The sequence below is a fragment of the Histomonas meleagridis genome (genome assembly GCF_020186115.1).
Source record: "Histomonas meleagridis strain 2922-C6/04-10x chromosome Unknown contig_4, whole genome shotgun sequence".
NCBI classification, from domain to species: domain Eukaryota; phylum Parabasalia; order Tritrichomonadida; family Dientamoebidae; genus Histomonas; species Histomonas meleagridis.
The window spans coordinates 248,399-267,509 of record NW_027150883.1 but is presented as its reverse complement, the minus strand read 5'-3'; the positions used below and the strand labels follow the sequence as shown (position 1 = coordinate 267,509).

Sequence of the window (19,111 nt, the reverse complement as noted above, 5' to 3'; positions counted from 1 at the left end):
TTATGTAAAAGTTTATCATAATTTTCTTGTTGTTTTCCTAAAATAATGAGCGTTCATCAGTCAAACAATGTATAAAATAAAAAGTTTTTAGTATAGACCATGGTCAGCTGGATGTATGAAAGCTTACAATTTTAATTCATCATATTATCAATGCATGATGAGCTATTGGATGTTGCTTTATAATTTTTTTTCTTGATATATTTAAAATATTTTAACATATATTAAAGATTTGCAAATACTTTGCTTCAAACAATCATATTAATTCTAAACTTTTAAAAACTTTATTGTAGTTATGCAATAAAAACATTAAATTATTTTCATCATAATAATCTTTTTCATATGGATCTTCTTCAATAGTTGATAATTCTATAACATTTTCTGTGTTAATATTGATAGCATTTTCGTTTGAATTTTCTTGATTGCTTATAATAATATATCGTTTAGCGTGATGATGACGAATTAAAAAGATTATAAGAAGCGAAATGATTAACATAATTATAACACAAATTACAATAACAATGACAAAAATTTCTTGCTTTCCTTATTTTTTCAATTCTTTATCTTCATTATTAATAAATGCAATTATTAATGTATTTTCATGTGTCCTTTAGGAATACATAAAAAAGCACTTCTTTAAGTAAGTAAAAATCCTTTGATTAATATTTGAAATTTAAAAAATTAATATTTTCTTTAAAATTTTTTATAACTCGATATCTTATTCTTCAACGTATTTTCCATTTATTCATTGTTTTTCATATTACTGAAAATACTGTTAGAACTATAATTAATATCTCACCAACATGAACATATATGTCAACAGCTATTCAAATAGTGTTATCATCGATTTCAATTTTACTTGTATCTAAGTTATCGTGAGACAAAGGAAAATTGGAAGTTTTATAATTAATGAATCATAATAAGAAATCTGTGTATCTACATGTGTATATTCTTCATTAATCATAGATAGTATTATTGTATTTGTAAGTGAAAATGGCCCACTAATGGGTACTATATTAATGTCAAATCAAATTGTAACAATGGCTTGCATGTATTTGATCGAGAAAATGCATTTGATTGACTGAATGAATGAAAATGTATTTGATGTAAGTCGTAAAACTACGCATTTATACATATGAAAGAACAATTGATTTTAAATAAAGTTTTACTTACACATAAAATTAATATTAATTTTGATATTCATCTTCATTTCTATAAGATTCCACTCGTTGAAATGACTTTAATGTTCTTGATCTTGTACTTACCACGTCGGATAGCAACTGTAATTCATTTTAATTCGCTCTATCCGCAGCCACCAGAAACTCGTTAACGAAATCCACGAAAGCGTTTTTCGAAGGCAACGAATTTTTCATTGTTATAACAATTTTTTTTGAGAATTCATCGTCAGCCATTTTATCTGCGATAGCTCCGAAAATTGCCTCTTCGAAAGGAACCTGTTTTTTATTCATTTTACATAGCATTTGCATGTGGAAATGAAGAAATCATTCATTTATGTGAACAAAATCATTCATCATTTAAAAAAGCGCTTTTTTAAAGCGAAAATAAACACGAACTTTAGGCATGCCTAAAACTAACAAACGTAATACAACAAAATCTCCTTCTTCTAAGAGAAATAGTAAAGTTAATGAAACTAAAACTAGTTATATAAAATTACTTATATATTTATGAAATAGAAAAATTGTATGGATTTGAATATAATATTATTCGACGTTTTGTTCATTGGGGTGGAAATTTTATTACTTTTTCATCTGATAAAGTACAAAAAGACATCAATAGTTTGGGATCTTTGTGTATTACAAATGGAAGTTACGAGATTTTTTCATTTTTAGAAAACTCTTTAGATCTAAAGGAAATTAATAAGGATTTGATTGATAAAGCTGCTAAAATTGGGAACCTATATCTTGTTAAATATTTTCTGCAAAAGAATTAAATTCCAAAAGATATTTTGTTTAAATCTATAAAATAAAAAATATTGAACTTGTTAAATATATTTTAGAACAAAATGTAATTGATATTAATGATAAAGATATTTATTTGTTGTATTAGCTATTTGTATTAATGATTTTTGGTTTTAATATAAAATTTGGAAAATATTTAAATTTTTTAAAACAGCATTTATGAATGTATCTAGAAGTGGTAATATTAAATTAGTTAAATTGCTTCTTGAACTAAGCTTTTTTTGTGTTTTGACTTGAATGATTGGAAAATTTTATGCTTTATGAAAAGTGACATTTTTGGGGGTATCCTGGAGAATATCATCTTTACGGTTATTTTGGCGGGGTTTTAACGGGCGATTTTCTGTTCCCCCAAAACAAGGGTTGAATTAAATGTATATTAACGTTCCTAGGAACTCGAACAAATATATTGTCAAATAAAAGGTTATTGCAAATGTTTTATATTTTCCTGAGATCAATAGATCAATTAATTAAAATATATTCCTAATTATAAAATGAGCAATTTTTGCAAAAGAAGGGTTCTTTGATATAATAGGTTCTGTCTAAAGCCAATCTTAAACCAAAGTGCCAGATTATTGTTTGAAATTTGGTGGAAATTATGTGAGTTGTTTTGTTAATTAATTTTCATGGATTAATAGTTCAAAAAAGTCTGATGGAAGCTCATTTTTTTTCAAAATTGAAAAAAAAAACATTGATTTGATCGATTTGATATTTATGATAAATAATATCCATGATATGTGCTTTATATTTCATGTGTTGAAATTTCAAAAACTCTAAAAAGATATTTTGATTTTTTCACAAAATCAAAATTTGTCGACAAATTTTGTCTAAGTATGTTAGTTCGCCACCTAATCATGAAGAAGTTATTTGATTTTGAAAAGTGCCAAAACAAATAAACGGCTGACAGCACACATTAAATTTTAAAAATAGTTATTACTCAGAGATATCGAGCCAAAAATGTTAAAATTAACCAAACCAAAGTGGGTATCACAATTACTAAATAAAGTTATTGTTAAATTCATATATACTTTTTTCATTTTCTTTACCGTTTTTCAACGATGTTTTTTCGGTTTTGACCGGCGCCCAATGTCCCATAAAACCCAAGTTTTTGAAGTATAACCGCCGACTAACCCCCGCCCAAGCAGTTTTGTCCGCTTTGCACTCAGAAAAGTCATTTCACATAACCAACACATCACATTTATTCTAATGGCTGAAGACGAAGTTCAAACATTAGTTATCGATAATGGTTCCGGTATGTGCAAGGCTGGTTTCGCTGGTGATGAAGCACCACGCTCAGTTTTCCCATCAATTGTTGGTCGTCCAAAGTATGTCCAAACAATCGCTGGTGGTCAAAACAAGGATACATATGTTGGTGATGAAGCATGTGCTAAGGCAGGTATCCTTATTCTCAAGTACCCAATTGAACACGGTATCGTTACCAACTGGGACGATATGGAAAAGATCTGGCACCACACCTTCTACAACGAATTACGTGTTGACCCAGCTGAACATCCAGTTCTTCTTACAGAAGCCCCAATGAACCCAAAGGCCAACCGTGAAAAGATGATCCAACTCCAATTCGAACATTCAACGTTCCAGCATTCTATGTTGGTATCCAAGCCGTTCTTTCCCTTTACTCATCAGGTCGTACAACCGGTATCGTTTTCGATGCAGGTGATGGCGTTTCCCACACAGTTCCAATCTACGAAGGCTACTCCCTTCCACACGCCATCATGCGTATCAACCTCGCCGGTCGTGATCTCACAGCCTATCTCCAAAAGATCCTCAACGAACGTGGTTACACCTTCACAACATCCGCCGAAAAGGAAATTGTTCGTGATATCAAGGAGAAACACGCATATGTTGCTCTTGATTTCGATGAAGAAATGAACAAGGCCGCTACAACATCCGAATGCGACATCTCATACACACTTCCAGATGGCAACGTCATCACCATCGCCAACGAGCGCTTCAGGTGCCCAGAACTTCTTTTCAAGCCACACTTCAACGGCTTCGAATTCGAAGGTATTGACCAAACCCTCTTCAACTCCATCATGGCATGCGATATCGATGTCCGTAAGGATCTCTACGCTAACATTGTTCTTTCCGGTGGTACCACAATGTTCGAAGGTCTCCCAGAACGTATGGAGAAGGAAATGGTCCGCCTCGCACCACCAACAATGAAGATCAAAGTCGTCGCCCCACCAGAACGTAAGTACGCAGTTTGGATCGGTGGCTCCATCCTCGCATCACTCGCCACATTCCCACAAATGGTTATCACACGTGACGAATACAACGAAGCTGGTCCAGGAATTGTCCACCGCAAGTGCTTCTAAACAACATGAATTGTCAATTTTTTGTTTTTGCTTCTTTTTGTATACAAATTCTTTATGATGAAATCTTTATTCATTAACATTGATGTCAACTAAAAGTGTTTACAAGTAGAACATTAGCATTAAATAATAAATACAAAAATTATTCATCGTAAACAAGAATTTTATTTTTAGTGATTAAGTAATTACTTCTTCATGAGAAATATAAACATATTTCTGTTTCCAGAGAACATTTCGTTCATCACCAAAAAATTCTTCAATCTCATTAACATTAAAATGTTTTCTTTCAACATGATTTGCTAAAATACTATTTAGAATTTCATTCTTTTTATTACAACATTTGATGTTTACTTTTTTCATTTTTTTCATATCTCAATTTTCGGGTTCCATGATTTTCATATATGCTTTTGCTGAGGATTAAAGAAAATTACTTTTCCATTTTTACTAACCGCCATTACGGTTAATGCATTGAATATATTCAAAATTTTAAAATGAACGATAAAAATATACGATAAAAAGCACATCACTTGTTTTTTTAATGTGTCAATCTCTGTTGGATGCCTTCAAGTGGAGACACTCAGTTCGCTCTTACACATCTGAATTCACACAAGATCAAGACAAAGCTGTTCGTTCGGCTGTCGAAGAAGCTAATGGATGGGATACACCATTCCATACAAATACCCTCCTTGCAATCACAAATCGTAAAGTAGACTATTATGGTTATGTCCTCAATGATATTGGATGTATTTTAGCTTTGGTACCAAAAAACCTTCCAGAAGAACTCAAGTACAAATCAATGGTTGATGTCAGCTTCAGAGCGCAGATAGCAGTTATGCGTATTTCGCAGCATAAAATTGGAACTGTTTGGCTTGGCGGAACGTTCAATCGTCAACAAGCTGGAATTGACTTTCCAGATTATGAAATTCTTGTCTGCATTCCTTATGGAAATGAAAGTCCTAATTTAACTCCAACAGCTAAAAATTTGATGAAATCAATTCGACCAGATACTCGAAAGCCAATTGAAAAATTATTTTATAACGTCCAAGAAAAAAAGAGTTACACTGAAGAAACATCTGGTGAACTTCTTCCTATGTTTACAGCAATAAGATGGGGACCATCTGCAATTAATCAACAAGGATGGACATTCGCTGTCGATGGAAAAGAGATGCATGTTTACTACGACAACAGCATGAATTATATCGAGCCCGATACAGGAATCGCACTTGGAAATATCGCATTACTCCTCAAGGAGAAAGACATTGAACCCAAGTTTTATGTTAAGGAAACACCTCCACCATCTTATCTTGGTGGGTCATACGTTTGCTCATGTGTCATTCAAAAATGAATAAAATTTCATTTTAATTTGAAAACTTGAATAATTAAGAATAATAAATTCATAAACCTGAAGAAGAATTAATTGATAATCATCTAGATGAACAATTTTTGCCGAAAACGAATTCGATAATTTTTTTGTTTTTTTGGCCAAACAACTTTTTGTATGCTCAATTGGACGGATGAGCAACAAAAACTATGATCCTCAGATGCACACAACTGAGCATATTCTCAATCGCACAATGGTCAACCTGTTCGATTGTGGTAGGTCATTTTCAACGCATTTGGAAAAAAAGAAATCAAAATGTGATTATCATTTTGAACACAATTTAACCCCCGAAGAAAAACAATTAATCGAAAAAACAGTCAATGACACGATACAAAAGGATCTTGAAGTCAAGATATTCTTTGTTCCACCTGATCAAGCTCTTCAAATGGATGTTGATGTTTCAAAACTTCCAAAAGAAGCACTTGAAAAAGACATTCGTATTGTTCAAATTGGTGACTACGATACTTCTGCTTGCATTGGCAGCCATGTTTCCAGAACATCTGATATAAAAGGAATATTTCGCATTACTTCTACAACCTTTGATAACGGAGTTCTAAGGATGCGATGGGTTGTAAAATAATAAAAACAATTTTATTATCAGAATGTTTTTATTGTTTGTTATCGCCATCTTTCTTTGATTCATCTTCATTTGAAATTCCAAATTCTTTGTATAGCTTTTCCATTTCTTCAGGGTCATCAAGCAATCCTTGTATTTCATCGTTTTGCTTTGCTTTATCTTCTTCAGTTTTCTTATCATCATTTTCTTCATTTTTGTTTTCTACAGGTTTATTTTCTTCATCGAATGTTTCCATAGAAAGACGCATGGCTTCAAGAAGGTCTGGATCATCAATTTGTTCTGGTTCAACTCCATCTCTTTCTTGGTTGGCGGTTTGGACGCTTTGGGCGGTTTGATTCGGGGTGCCCTGATTATCCAAGTCCATCATTGAGAGTCTGAGCGCTTCTTGGAGCTCAGGATCTTCATCACCAGCAATTCCAGCTTCTTGACGTGATAGCCTGATAGCTCTCTGTAAATCATCTTCTTGATCTTCAGGTGCAGGTTGTTGACCTTGAGGTTCTGTTGTTGTAGGTCTACGACTAATAAAGAATTGTTGAACAGTATCAGAAAGAACTGTAACTCCTTTGTCGACTTTGAAAAATTCAGACTTTTCACCAAGTCTGTCTATGAATAATTTTAATGGTTCAATATTAATTGGATCATCACCAAAGACAACAATATCAACATTAACACCTTCTTTGTTTGCAAATGCAGCAAGTTCTTCTGCTTTTTCGTTTGTAACATTATGAACAGAACCAAGAATAACAATTAATCTGCGATTTGTAATCTCCTTTGGACGGTGGCGAAGAGAATAAATTCCGCATTTTATTGCTTTTTCGAGTTCGACTTTCCCACCGCGTTTAACATTTTCTAAATTTTGTCTTATTTTCCTAGCTTCTTTTGTAAGGGATGTATTTATACCAAAATCTATATCAGCCATTGTTCCGAAACCAACAACGGATTCACGATTTCCTCTTAAATATGCTCTGGCAAGTGTTTCAACAGTTGACTTTTCTGCATCGAATCGAGTAGGAAGGAAATCACCATTCAGAGACGAAGCTGAATTATCGAATAAAATGGTTACAGCTTGAAGTTCATTAAAAGACATTTTGGAAATTTAAAAAAGTGACACTATAACCGGCCAACTAAGGAATTTTCGTTTCTAACATGAGTAAAAATTGATATAATTGGAATTTTCGAAATGATTTGGGAAATAAGTCTGATAAATAAAAAAAATTTATGGAAGTCAAGTTGAGTAATTATATTAATAAAAAATAATGGAAATTAATAGTATATAATATTTGTTTTATTGATTGTTAAGCATAACATCATAGCATATTATGATTTTTGTCAATAAAAAAAACTCAGAAGATATCACTTTATTATTAATCGAATATGTTTTTTTTTAGCTTTTCCAATTTTTGCCGTTTGAGAGGTAGACGATTAAAACGAATACAATTCTTAGTCAAAACAAACGCTTTAATTTGGGTGATAACCTCAAGTTGTATCCTAAAACCCACAAAACTTTAAATACTTTACCTATTCATCGTATTGCCCAAAACGATGGAATCCGAGTTGCTACTGCATAGCTACGAGAGTAATCTAAAGCCACCTGAGGGCTTTATGTATAATTTTAGGAAATGGCTTTCCATTGTCATTGCAGGCATTTCATATATTTTCGTATATTTCCATCGATTCACAACAGCCGTTTTAGCCGACGATATGGCTAAAGATCTTGGTGTTCCAAAAACATCACTCGGTATCTTATCTTCTATGTATTTTTGGCCATATGGATTACTTCAACCTTTCATTGGATCTTTTTCAGATATTATTGAACCTGGTGTTATGATTGGTCTTTCTAACATCTTATCAGCAGTGGGTTCTTTTCTTTGCGGTTTTTCATCCAGTCTTTGGCTTGCATGTATTGGAAGATTTCTTGTTGGTTTTGGGTGCTCCGGTATTTTCGTACCCACCACCAAGATTGCATCTAACTGGTTTTCCGCCAAAGCTTTCCGCATTTTCTCTGGATCATTGATCGCAATTGGAGGATGTGGTTCTATTCTCTCTCAAACACCACTTTCACTTCTTGGGCATATCATCGGATGGCGTTGGTGTCTTATTGGTGTTTCTATTATTAGTGTTGCAGCTGCTATTCTGTCATTTATATTTGTACGTGGTCACCCACGTAAACTCGGTTATGATTCACCAATTCCACTTCAAGAGAACGTTCATTTTAAATCCAGTATTATACAACTTTTCCGAAATCTTAAGCAAGTATTAGTTAATGCCGATTTTTGGATTCTCCAAATTTTCATGTTTCTTGGTCCTGGCGTTTTTATGGATGCATCTGCTATGTGGGGCATTCCATATCTCCAAGATGTTTATGGGTATACATCATCACAAGCATCTTTCATTGCAATGACACTTTCAGTGTCAATTATCATTGGATCACCAACACTTCCAATGCTTGGCGAAAAGTTTGGCCGCAAAGTTGTTATAACTATTGCTGCTGTTCTTGCGCTCATATCGTCATTAGTGTTAACATTTGGAAGTAATAAGCTTCCAATTATCGCAATAATCGTTTGTTTCTTATTCTTCGGAATAGGAGCAACTGCTTCACAAGGAGTCGTTCTCGCAATATTCAAAGAATATTGTGATATTAGTTTGTCGGGAACATTTGTAGGTTGTGGTAATACTGGACCATTTGTTGGTGGTGCAATATTCCAAACAATATCATCGGAACTGATTAAAACATATGGAAGTTATAAACATTATCCATTTGAAGCATATCAAATGGGAATGTGGGGGCTTGCATCTGTATGTCTTTTGGTAGGCATCGTATCACTTTTATGCTCCCGTGAACCAAAGATAATATGAAATACAAAAAAAACTTAAAATAAACGAATAGTCAATATGTATTTTCAAAAAAAATAATTGCTGTTACAATGAAATTTAAAAAATAAAAATAACTTGTTTCAAATGGCATTTTTTTGGTATCGATACATATGTGTCACATTTGGAGTAATTAATACAAAAAAATGAGCCCCTATTGAATTGAATAATATACACAAAAGTCAACCAATTTATGCCATTTAAACATTTTATAATTTTAAAATGATTGCAATTGGAATTGATCTCGGTACAACAAATTGTTGTGTTGGTATTTACCGAAATAACCAAGTAGAAATCATTCCAAATAAAATGGGTAAACATACAACACCTTCTTATGTAACATTTACTGATGACGGAATGATGATTGGAAGTGAAGCAAAGGAAGCAGAAATATTTAACCCTGGAAATTGTGTATTCGATGTAAAACGTTTGATTGGCCGCAAGATCAATGATACTGAAGTTCAAAAAGATATTGTTCATTGGCCATTTAAAGTTATACCAGGAAAAAACGATCGCCCAATGATAGGAGTTCAGTGGAAAGGCGAAACCAAACATTTTTACCCAGAAGAAATCTCAGCAATGCTTCTTGGAGAAATGAAAGATCTTGCCGAAAAATACTTAAGGGAAACAGATCCAAATATCACAGTAACTGATGCTGTTATTACTGTTCCAGCTTATTTTAGTGATAGTCAACGACAATCAACCAAAGCTGCCGGAAAAATTGCAGGTCTAAATGTATTACACATCATTAACGAACCCACAGCAGCTGCTATTGCATATGGTTTAAGACAGAATTTTGATGGACCTCGAACAATTTTAATTTATGATTTTGGCGGAGGAACTTTTGATGTTTCTATTGTACGTATTGAAGGTGGCAAATATGAAGTAGTTGGAATTGGAGGTGATTCACATCTTGGAGGACGTGACATTGATAATATCTTATTTGAATATTTCGCAGATCGTTTCCAAGAGAAACACAAAGTTGACTTAAGGGTAAGTAGTCGTTCATGTTCCATTCTGAGGGCGGAATGTGAGAAAGTCAAAGAACGTCTTTCAAACGAACAAAAAACGAGCATTCACTGCCAGACACTTTTTGAGGGCATAACGTTCACCGATGAAATCAATCGCGCCAAATTCAATGACTTATGCACAGAAATTTTTGAAAAGACGATCAAGAAAGTTAAATCTGTACTCAAATCCAAGCAACTAAGGCCAGAAGATATTGATGATATTGTTTTAATTGGTGGCTCATCTAAAATACCAAAGATTAAAACACTTCTACATGATCTTTTTGGTAAAGATCCAGTTCGTCGAGTCGATCCTGACGAAGCAGTTGCATTTGGAGCATCAGTTAATGCCGAAAGTTTTCTACCAAAAAATCAAGATGATGATGAAGAAACAGGAATTATACTAATTGATGTTACACCACTTTCACTTGGAATTAATGTTCATGGTGATGTAACGAGCAAAATTATCAAACGTAACACAATAATTCCATGTGAAGTCTCAAAGAAGTATAAAACATGTCATGATGATCAAGATGAATTTGAATTCAAGATTATAGAAGGAGAAAGAACTAAAACGGAAAACAATTATTTACTTGGAACATTCTATTTGAAGAATATTAAAAAAGCTCCAAGAGGCGAAACAAAGGCAATCGTCACATTTAAGGTCGATGAAAATGGAATTTTAAGTGTTTCTGCAAAAGAAAAAGATTCAAATAATGAAGTTAAAGATATAAAAATCATTAACGAAGTCGGAAGGCTTTCGAATGAAGAGGTGGATAGTATGGTCGAAGCAGCGAAAAGGTATCGAGAAGAAGATATGATGTATAAAGAAAGAATTAATAAGATGAACGATTTCCAAGGACACATAACGAAGACAAGAAGGAAAATCATAAGCAAATTCGGTAAAACCCATGAGATAATGAATAATATTACGGAGATTTTGGATTGGACTGATCAAAATTTAACAACAGCGACAATCGAAATGATCGAAGAAAAAAGAAAGCAATTCGATAATATCGTTAAGCCTTTAATTGAATAAACATATACGAATTCCTGTTAAATTGATAAAGTTTTAATGTTTGTAATTCTTTCGTGTTACCAATACTTCATTTGTTATGACCTTTGTAAGACTTTTATTGATGAAGTGATGAACGGCCGCTTGGGAAATTCAACGGTTAGGCATCGTTTTGCGTCAGAAATCTGTATCGTGCTTCACTCTAATTTAAACGAATAAAATTCTTGTAAGATACCGAACAGAGGCAGTCAATGTGAACGGTTAAATATAGACCCCGCCAAAAATCACAAATGGGTGAGACAGCAGAAAACAATTTGAATGAATTCATACAAAGATTACCAAGACTACATTTCACACACCAGGACTTATGTAAGTGCTATTCAATTTATATGAAAAATGAATATCAATTAAATAAAAATGAACCAATTATCCACCATGTAGAACAAAAAAATAGACAGTACGTTGACGGAAAGCGCGTTCCAATTCGCTGGTCATCCGTTGAAATAGAGGCATTAAAAATGGGTGTAGAAAAACACGGTAAAGGAAATTGGTCCAAAATACTTGGTGATTATCCTGAAATTTTTGGGCCAACTGGAAGAACAGGAAGAGATCTGAAAAAGAAGTGGATATCAATTGAATCTAAAAATGATTCAATTAAAAATTTTGTGAAACAGAACGAAATTATTATGTCGTTTGTTGATCCTCAACAAGGCGATGCGAACACAAATGAGTCCAAGATTCAAGAGTAAATTATTATTTCAAAAAAAATCTTTAAATTTTCAGCGGTTTTTATCACCTAAGTTTGAAAAAAAAATTGCAATTAGCTAAAAACATAAAAAAAACTGTGTTATTAATGAACTTTTATTATTTTTGAAAAGTCCTGGAATTTATGAACTTTTATCTTGCACCTTTATCACGAAGTAAGTTCACTATTTCATTAAAGTGTTTTGCTGTTGCTATCTTAAGTGCTGAATTAAATATTTGAAATAATTTCCAATTATAACCTTAAAACATCAAAGAAGAAATATAAATTTTAGTTAAAATGAATAAATATTTTTAACATTTACATCAATCCCTTCTTGCTTAAGAAGCATTTTTGATATATTTAAATATTCACATTTTAGTGATATTATAAGTGCTGTATAAAATATATTGATTAATTTCCAAATAAAATTTTTAAATATTAAAATAATAAAACGTTCTTTAATTTAAATTAAGAAATATCTTTTGCATTAATATCTATACCTTTTTGTTTGAGAAGTAATTTAACTATTTCAAATTGATCATTAATAATTGAAAACATAAGTGCAGTTTTAAATAATTTTAAGGATTTCCAAATTTTGTTTTTAAATATTAAATCAAACAAATAATTTTTATATAATATAAATCATCATTTTTAGTATTAATATCAATACCTTTATGACCGAGAAGTAATTTAACAATTTCTATTTGGCCATTTTCAGCTGCTATAATAAGTGCCGTTTCGAATAATTTGAATAATTTCCAAATATTATTTTGATATTTCAAATATATGAAATAGATTTTAAATAAAATGCTTGTACATCCTGACAATTGACATCAATTCCTTCTTGATCAAGAAGTAATTTAACAATTTCAATGTTACCTTCTGCGGATGCATTCATTAGTGCTGTCCAATATATTTCAAATAATTTCTAAATGTTATTTTAAAACATAATACATTTGTAATAAACACCAAATTAAATAATCAATCACCACCTTTAGCATTTATATCAATTCCTTTTTGTTCAAGAAGTAGTTTGGCTATTTTAGTATATCCATATTTAGATACGTTTATAAGAACGGTATTAAATATTTTGAATAATTTCCAAAAAAGATTTCGAGATAGTAAAAAAACGAAAAAAGTTTTAAATAATATGAACAAATGTCTTTAATATTAATGTCAACGCCTTGTTCAATAATGAATTTAATTATTTCTATCTGATTATTTAATGATGCAATAGGAAGTACTCTCCGAAATGATTTAAATGATTCCCAAATATATCATTGAAATAAGTAAGTCTTTAAATAAATATCATTTACAGTATTATTAATTTTTTCTAGATCAAAAAGCATTTTGAATATTTCAACATGACCATTTTCTGCTGCCAAAATAAATGCTGTTTTAAATGTAATGAATAATTATTAAATGTTAATTTTGAAACATCAGAAGAAAGAAAAAAGTATATAATAAAACAAATTCATATTCATAGAGTTAATATCAATATCTTTTTGTTCAAGAAGTAATTTAACTATTTCCGTATGACCCTCTGCAGATGCAATAGTAATTGGTGTATTAAAAAATTTCAACGATATCCAAATCTTATTTTGAAATTTCATATTATTAAAATCAATATCAAACAAAACAAATAAAAATTATTCATATTAATATCTATTCCCTCTTGTTCAAGAAGTAATTTAACAATTTCTGTATGTCCTCCTGAAGATGCTAAAATGAGTGGTGTATCAAATAATTTAAATAATTTCCAAATATTATTTTGAAATAGAAAATTATTAAAATAAATATTAAATATAACAAATAAATATTTTTTTCATTAACATCAATTTCTTTTTGCTCAAGTAATAATTTAACTATTTTTATATAACCATTTAAAGATGCTATCAAAAGCGCTGTATTAAATGATATAAATAATTTCCAAATATTGTCTTAAAATATCAAATTATCAAAATAAGTTTCTAATAAAACGAATAAATATCTTTTGCATTTATATCAATTTCATCTTTTGCAAGAATATATTCAACAAGTTCATCATTTCCGGATTTTGATGAATATATTAAAATATCAGAAGGAATGTTAGTGCTTTCTAGAAAATGTTGAACAAGATATAAGTTACCAATTCTTGCTGATTCATTAATAAATGTTTCATCAACTTTTACACCTTTTTCTTCTAAAAATGAAAGAATTCCATAATTTCCACAATATGTACAAAAATGTATCAAATCTTTTAAATTACTTGGATTAGCTTTATAAAGCAAACTATCTTGTAGTTTGTTCATCATTACATCGAATGAAAATCGATTTGTTTTATCAACCTTAAAACTGTTCTGTAATTGTTCCAATTTATTATCAAAAACATAATGAAATATTTCATTTCTGTGAAATTCAATTGCTATTTCGAATGTATGATAAAAAGACACATTTTTTTCAACACATAAATGAATTATTTCTAAATTCCCACCAGCAACAGCATATTTTCCTACTGTAAATGTAAGAGAACTATTTAACAAAAGATATTTAAAACATTTAACTGCTGAAAAAAATGCTGCATAATCAATTAATGAAACATATTGATTATTAATAAATGAACATCTTTCATAAAGTGATGGTATAATTTTTTGATTAAAATTAAAATCATTTTGTGATGATATTTCTTGAAGTTTTTCTATTTCATCATTTCGAATTATTTTCGCAATTTCATTTGGATTATGTCCTTCTTTAACATATTTCTTATGAAGTTCGAAATCATTCTTTGCAAGTTCTTCATAATTTTCTACTAAAGGTTTTTCTATTGGTTCAATTCTTTTCAAATTTCTCCGACTTTTATTTTGATTGTCTAAAACATCGTTTTCAGTTTCAGTTTTACAATGCATGAAATAATTTGATTTAATAAATTTGAGGATATTTACATCAATTAAATTGAGCTCAATCATTCTCTCTATTATATAATATTTTTCCTGTGATACTATTTCAGATATGAAGTTGATAAAAATCTCAATGACTTTTGGATATTCTTGATTCATTTCTTCTTCTTTTGCTTGTAATATTTCTAAGTATTTAAGATATACATTTATTTCACTTTTTTGAGATGAAAATGCATAATAAATCAATGTACAAATAACAGAATTAAATGAATATGGATATTTTGAATCAAATAGCTCCATTGTTCGTTGAATTGACATTTCAATATTTTCTTCAGTTAAATCAAATATTACTTGTTCAAGAGATATAAGCAATTTTATATAACTAGTTTGAGTTTCATTAACTTTACCATTTCTCTTAGAAGAGCTTGAAGATTTTGTTGTATTACGTTTGCTGGTTTTGGGCATGCCTAAAGTTTGTGTTTATCTTCACTTGCAAAAAAGTGAAATATTTTTAATAGTTTACGATTATTTAAATGCAATTTCATCGTTATCATCTTTTGTTATGTGCAAATGATTCCTATGATACAAATTTTTAAATTTGTATTATGAAAAGAATATTTGTTATATTTCATTATGATCATTTTAAACTTTTAATCGTGAAAAAAAAAAAAATTATGTTTTGTAAAATGTAATTTGGAATTAACAAAATATTTATTTATGATATATAAATTCATGGTATCAAACAATTCATTTTTGTGGTTCCATTCTAAACTTTTCTAATGAGAAGTCGTGTAATGTATTTATTGCCGATGTCAGAATGAGTTTTGCGAAAGAGAATGGAATGGCCATTTCTATTCCGTACATAGCTGTGAAGAACCAGCCGATTCTTTCCGAGTTAGGCGGGGGATTCTTTGCGAATATTGCCAAGAAAAGTGGAAAGAAGTCATCGAAAGACATTTCGGACTGTATCACAGATTTGTGCCTTTTAGTGTCGTAAGTATTATCATGTACAAACATTTCGCAACATTTCAAACTATGGAATACACAGTTCAATATATCGGGTGGATTAATAAAGAAGTTCAATAGCTGAAGTGTTTCTGAAGCTTCTTTCAAGTGTATGTTTGATTCAATTAATTGGTCGAATGGAATTTCATACATTTCAGGTTTAAATAAATCCGCATTAAGATTTAGACCTTTCGGAGTCGATGAGGTAACTGTCTCACAGTTGGAGATGAAAACAGCAGAGTCCGGCTCATAGAGTAAATTGGGAAAGATGAGGTGAAGTCGCGTAAAACAAATTCTGAGGAGAACGTTACGGATGACGTAGTATTCTTCTTCGGTTTTTGGGTGGAATTCTTCTATGGTAGTTTTAATGAATTTTTCGAGTTTAGCGAAGTTAATAAGTTGAGGCTTTCGTGATTTTATTATTTGATGTAATGTTTCTTCAATGTAATTTATGCGTGGATAAATGTACTGATTAATGAGTGCGTCAACTTCGGATTCTGGAAAATATAATGTCTTTCGATCAATAAATTTGACGCTTTTGGCTAACTGAATTTGTAATAATTGAAAGTCAAAATCAGGATAAAAGATACCGGCACGTGAGATGTAGTTTTCAATCTGGAAGATTTTGGCTGAAAGTTTAACATGGGTTTCATTGGTTTCATATTGTTGATTAATATATTTTTTGAGTTTGGTAATCTGACATTTTGCAGATATATTATTTTCTTGACATTGTTTCATAAAGGCAACAATTTGAGAGAGTACAACAGAATAATATGAAAAAAAATTACCATTAAATTTGGAAAATTTATATTTAAGATGTTTCAAATATAACTTGGCGTTTTCCACTTTAGGATTTGGATCTCGAATGGGCATTTTTGGATCTGCCTTTTTTTTGATTTGAGCATGTGAACAAATTTGGTCGAAATATTTTTGGAGTTGATTAATTTGCTTTCTCATTTTTTTACGTGTGTGTTTCCCCTTCTTTGAGTCAGGAGGTATAATATCAACAAACTGTGTGCTGAGATTTTCAGCTTTTAATTCGCCTTTGCAAATCAAATCGAGTGTTAACGGTTATCGACTGTGCACATAATAATTTTTATAATGTATTGAAAAATTTCAATGCAAAAACGGAGAAATGAATTTGTATAGTAATTTTATGGGAAATAAGCTTTTTGTAGAAGAGATATCACAAATGTGCTTTTATAACAGCGAAGCATTCGTTTTCTAAAAGTCACTTTGGTTCCAATGAATTCATTAAACTTATCACAAGGATTTCGTTAAGAGTTTTTGTGTTGAAATATTCTCTCTAAATTGTTATAAAAATAGTTATAAATATAATCCTTGCATTTTGTTTGTATATTTTTTATTGAATAAGCTTTTTTTTAAATGTCTAACAAAATTATAAAAAGTAGAATTTCGTTATTATATAAATATCCTTAAACAATCGTTATACAATACTTTTGATCTCTTGAAAACTCAAGTGAGAAGTTTTTGTATAGTATTCGAGAATCAAAGAATTTGGTAGAGTAAACACTCAATATCAATATATTTATTTAAAAATTTTATAAAATGATAACTCAGGCAAGTCACCTTAAAATCTAAGCATATCTCGACGATGCTAAAACACAACAGGCAAAACCGAATAGAATAAGTGCTTTACATTGACGATACACCCCGAGGAAACAAATAACCGTTTTGAATTGAAAAATGTGAAAATAAAAAGACTATAAATTTTAATATAATATTATGCATTGCAGATACATTCTAAGCAACCTTGTTAAGGAATAGTAGATGATTATAAAATGAGATATTTTCATTTAAAAAGAGTTGGCCCCCTGCCAAAACGATAAAAATGCGTTTTTTTTAAGTTTTTCTGAGTTTATTTGGCTGCAGCCCAGCATGCCTCCAGATTTGAATATAAATCGATTATTTTTTACACAAATTCTTTTTTTCCATAAGTCCAGGTATACATAGTCAAAAATGTCAACATTTTTCACCCAAAAGCCGTGGTAATTTGTTTGTTTTGATCCAAGTTTTTCAATGAGTCCGTTTGGCTTCACCTTGTTATGAGTGAGCACAAAGTCGCTCTCATTACCGGTATTACCGGACAAGATGGTGCATACCTTGCTGAATACCTTATTAGCCTTGGTTATATTGTCCATGGTATTAAAAGGAGATCATCTCTCTTCAACACTGAAAGAATTGATCATCTTTACGAAGGCCCAGAAAAACCTAATCGTAAGTTAATTCTTCACTACGGTGATTTGACTGATTCCATGAACATCACCAAGATTATCCAAGAAGTTCAGCCAGATGAAATTTATAATCTTGCTGCCATGAGTCATGTTAAGGTTAGCTTTGACACACCAGAATACACTGCTAATGCCGATGGTATTGGTACACTCCGTATTTTAGAAGCCATCAGACTTCTTGGCCTTACCAAGAAGACACGCTTCTATCAAGCCTCCACATCAGAGCTTTTTGGTCTTATTCAAGAGCCTGTCCAAAATGAGCACACTCCATTCTATCCACGTTCACCATATTCATGTGCCAAATTATATGCATATTGGATCACAGTTAACTATCGTGAAGCCTACGGTATCCACGCTAGCAATGGTATTCTTTTCAACCACGAATCACCACTCCGAGGTGAAACCTTTGTTACCCGTAAGATTACACTTGCCGCGTCCAAGATCCTTATTGGTCTCCAAGAAAAGATCGAACTTGGTAATCTCTCAGCCAGCCGTGACTGGGGTCATGCCAAAGATTATGTTCGTGCCATGCATCTCATTCTTCAACAAGATAAGCCCGAAGATTTCGTTATCTCCACTGGCGTCACTACCACAGTACGTGACTTTGTCAAGCTTAGCTTTGACTATGCTGGTGTTGAAATTGAATTCGAAGGAGAAGGAATTAATGAAATCGGCAAAATCAAATCAATCGATGAAGAGAAGTTCCAAAAGGCAGTTGGCAAGGAATACTTAGAATACGCAAAGGGACTTGTCGGAAAGATTGTCGTCACTGTTAGCGAAAGATATTTCCGTCCAACAGAAGTCGATTTGTTACTTGGTGACTCATCTAAAGCAAGGAAAATGCTCGGATGGAAGCCTGAATACGACTTAAAGGGATTATGCTATGATATGATGAGCTCCGATCTCAAACTTATCAAGAAGGAGAAATATATTAAGGATGGTGGATATCACGTACCAAACAACTTCGAGTAAAAAGAGAAATCTTTTTGGGAAATTGTTTTTATTTGTTTAATTTCGATGAAGTAATTACAAATAATTAAATGATTTTATAAAGATATATAAAATTGGACGATATC

The 19,111-nt window shown here is 31.3% G+C and overlaps 8 protein-coding genes across 8 annotated transcripts; 6 read left to right on the top strand and 2 right to left on the bottom strand.

Annotated features, from left to right (window-relative positions):
- Positions 1-3,179: 3,179 nt before the first annotated feature.
- Positions 3,180-4,309, top strand: GO595_005853 (actin; the record flags this gene model as incomplete). The annotated part of the gene is made up of 2 exons (XM_067919141.1): positions 3,180-3,528; positions 3,594-4,309. The coding sequence occupies 2 exons, from the start codon at positions 3,180-3,182 to the stop codon at positions 4,307-4,309; spliced, it is 1,065 nt and encodes a 354-aa protein (XP_067773889.1).
- A 535-nt stretch (positions 4,310-4,844) lies between these two features.
- On the top strand, positions 4,845-5,651 carry GO595_005852 (nitroreductase; the record flags this gene model as incomplete). The annotated part of the gene is made up of 1 exon (XM_067919139.1): positions 4,845-5,651. One exon carries the CDS (start codon positions 4,845-4,847, stop codon positions 5,649-5,651), a length of 807 nt encoding a protein of 268 aa, XP_067773888.1.
- A 169-nt stretch (positions 5,652-5,820) lies between these two features.
- On the top strand, positions 5,821-6,267 carry GO595_005851 (Alanyl-tRNA synthetase; the record flags this gene model as incomplete). The annotated part of the gene is made up of 1 exon (XM_067919138.1): positions 5,821-6,267. One exon carries the CDS (start codon positions 5,821-5,823, stop codon positions 6,265-6,267), a length of 447 nt encoding a protein of 148 aa, XP_067773887.1.
- A 28-nt stretch (positions 6,268-6,295) lies between these two features.
- Positions 6,296-7,351, bottom strand: GO595_005850 (26S proteasome non-ATPase regulatory subunit 4; the record flags this gene model as incomplete). Its single annotated transcript, XM_067919137.1, has 1 exon — positions 6,296-7,351. The coding sequence occupies one exon, from the start codon at positions 7,349-7,351 to the stop codon at positions 6,296-6,298; it is 1,056 nt and encodes a 351-aa protein (XP_067773886.1).
- A 455-nt stretch (positions 7,352-7,806) lies between these two features.
- GO595_005849 (major facilitator superfamily transporter) lies at positions 7,807-9,120 on the top strand (the record flags this gene model as incomplete). Its single annotated transcript, XM_067919136.1, has 1 exon — positions 7,807-9,120. The coding sequence occupies one exon, from the start codon at positions 7,807-7,809 to the stop codon at positions 9,118-9,120; it is 1,314 nt and encodes a 437-aa protein (XP_067773885.1).
- Positions 9,121-9,444: 324 nt separating this feature from the next.
- GO595_005848 (cytoplasmic heat shock protein 70) lies at positions 9,445-11,181 on the top strand (the record flags this gene model as incomplete). The annotated part of the gene is made up of 1 exon (XM_067919135.1): positions 9,445-11,181. The coding sequence occupies one exon, from the start codon at positions 9,445-9,447 to the stop codon at positions 11,179-11,181; it is 1,737 nt and encodes a 578-aa protein (XP_067773884.1).
- Positions 11,182-15,525: 4,344 nt separating this feature from the next.
- On the bottom strand, positions 15,526-16,521 carry GO595_005847 (uncharacterized protein; the record flags this gene model as incomplete). The annotated part of the gene is made up of 1 exon (XM_067919134.1): positions 15,526-16,521. The coding sequence occupies one exon, from the start codon at positions 16,519-16,521 to the stop codon at positions 15,526-15,528; it is 996 nt and encodes a 331-aa protein (XP_067773883.1).
- Positions 16,522-17,849: 1,328 nt separating this feature from the next.
- Positions 17,850-19,007, top strand: GO595_005846 (GDP-mannose 4,6-dehydratase; the record flags this gene model as incomplete). Its single annotated transcript, XM_067919133.1, has 1 exon — positions 17,850-19,007. The coding sequence occupies one exon, from the start codon at positions 17,850-17,852 to the stop codon at positions 19,005-19,007; it is 1,158 nt and encodes a 385-aa protein (XP_067773882.1).
- Positions 19,008-19,111: the final 104 nt, after the last annotated feature.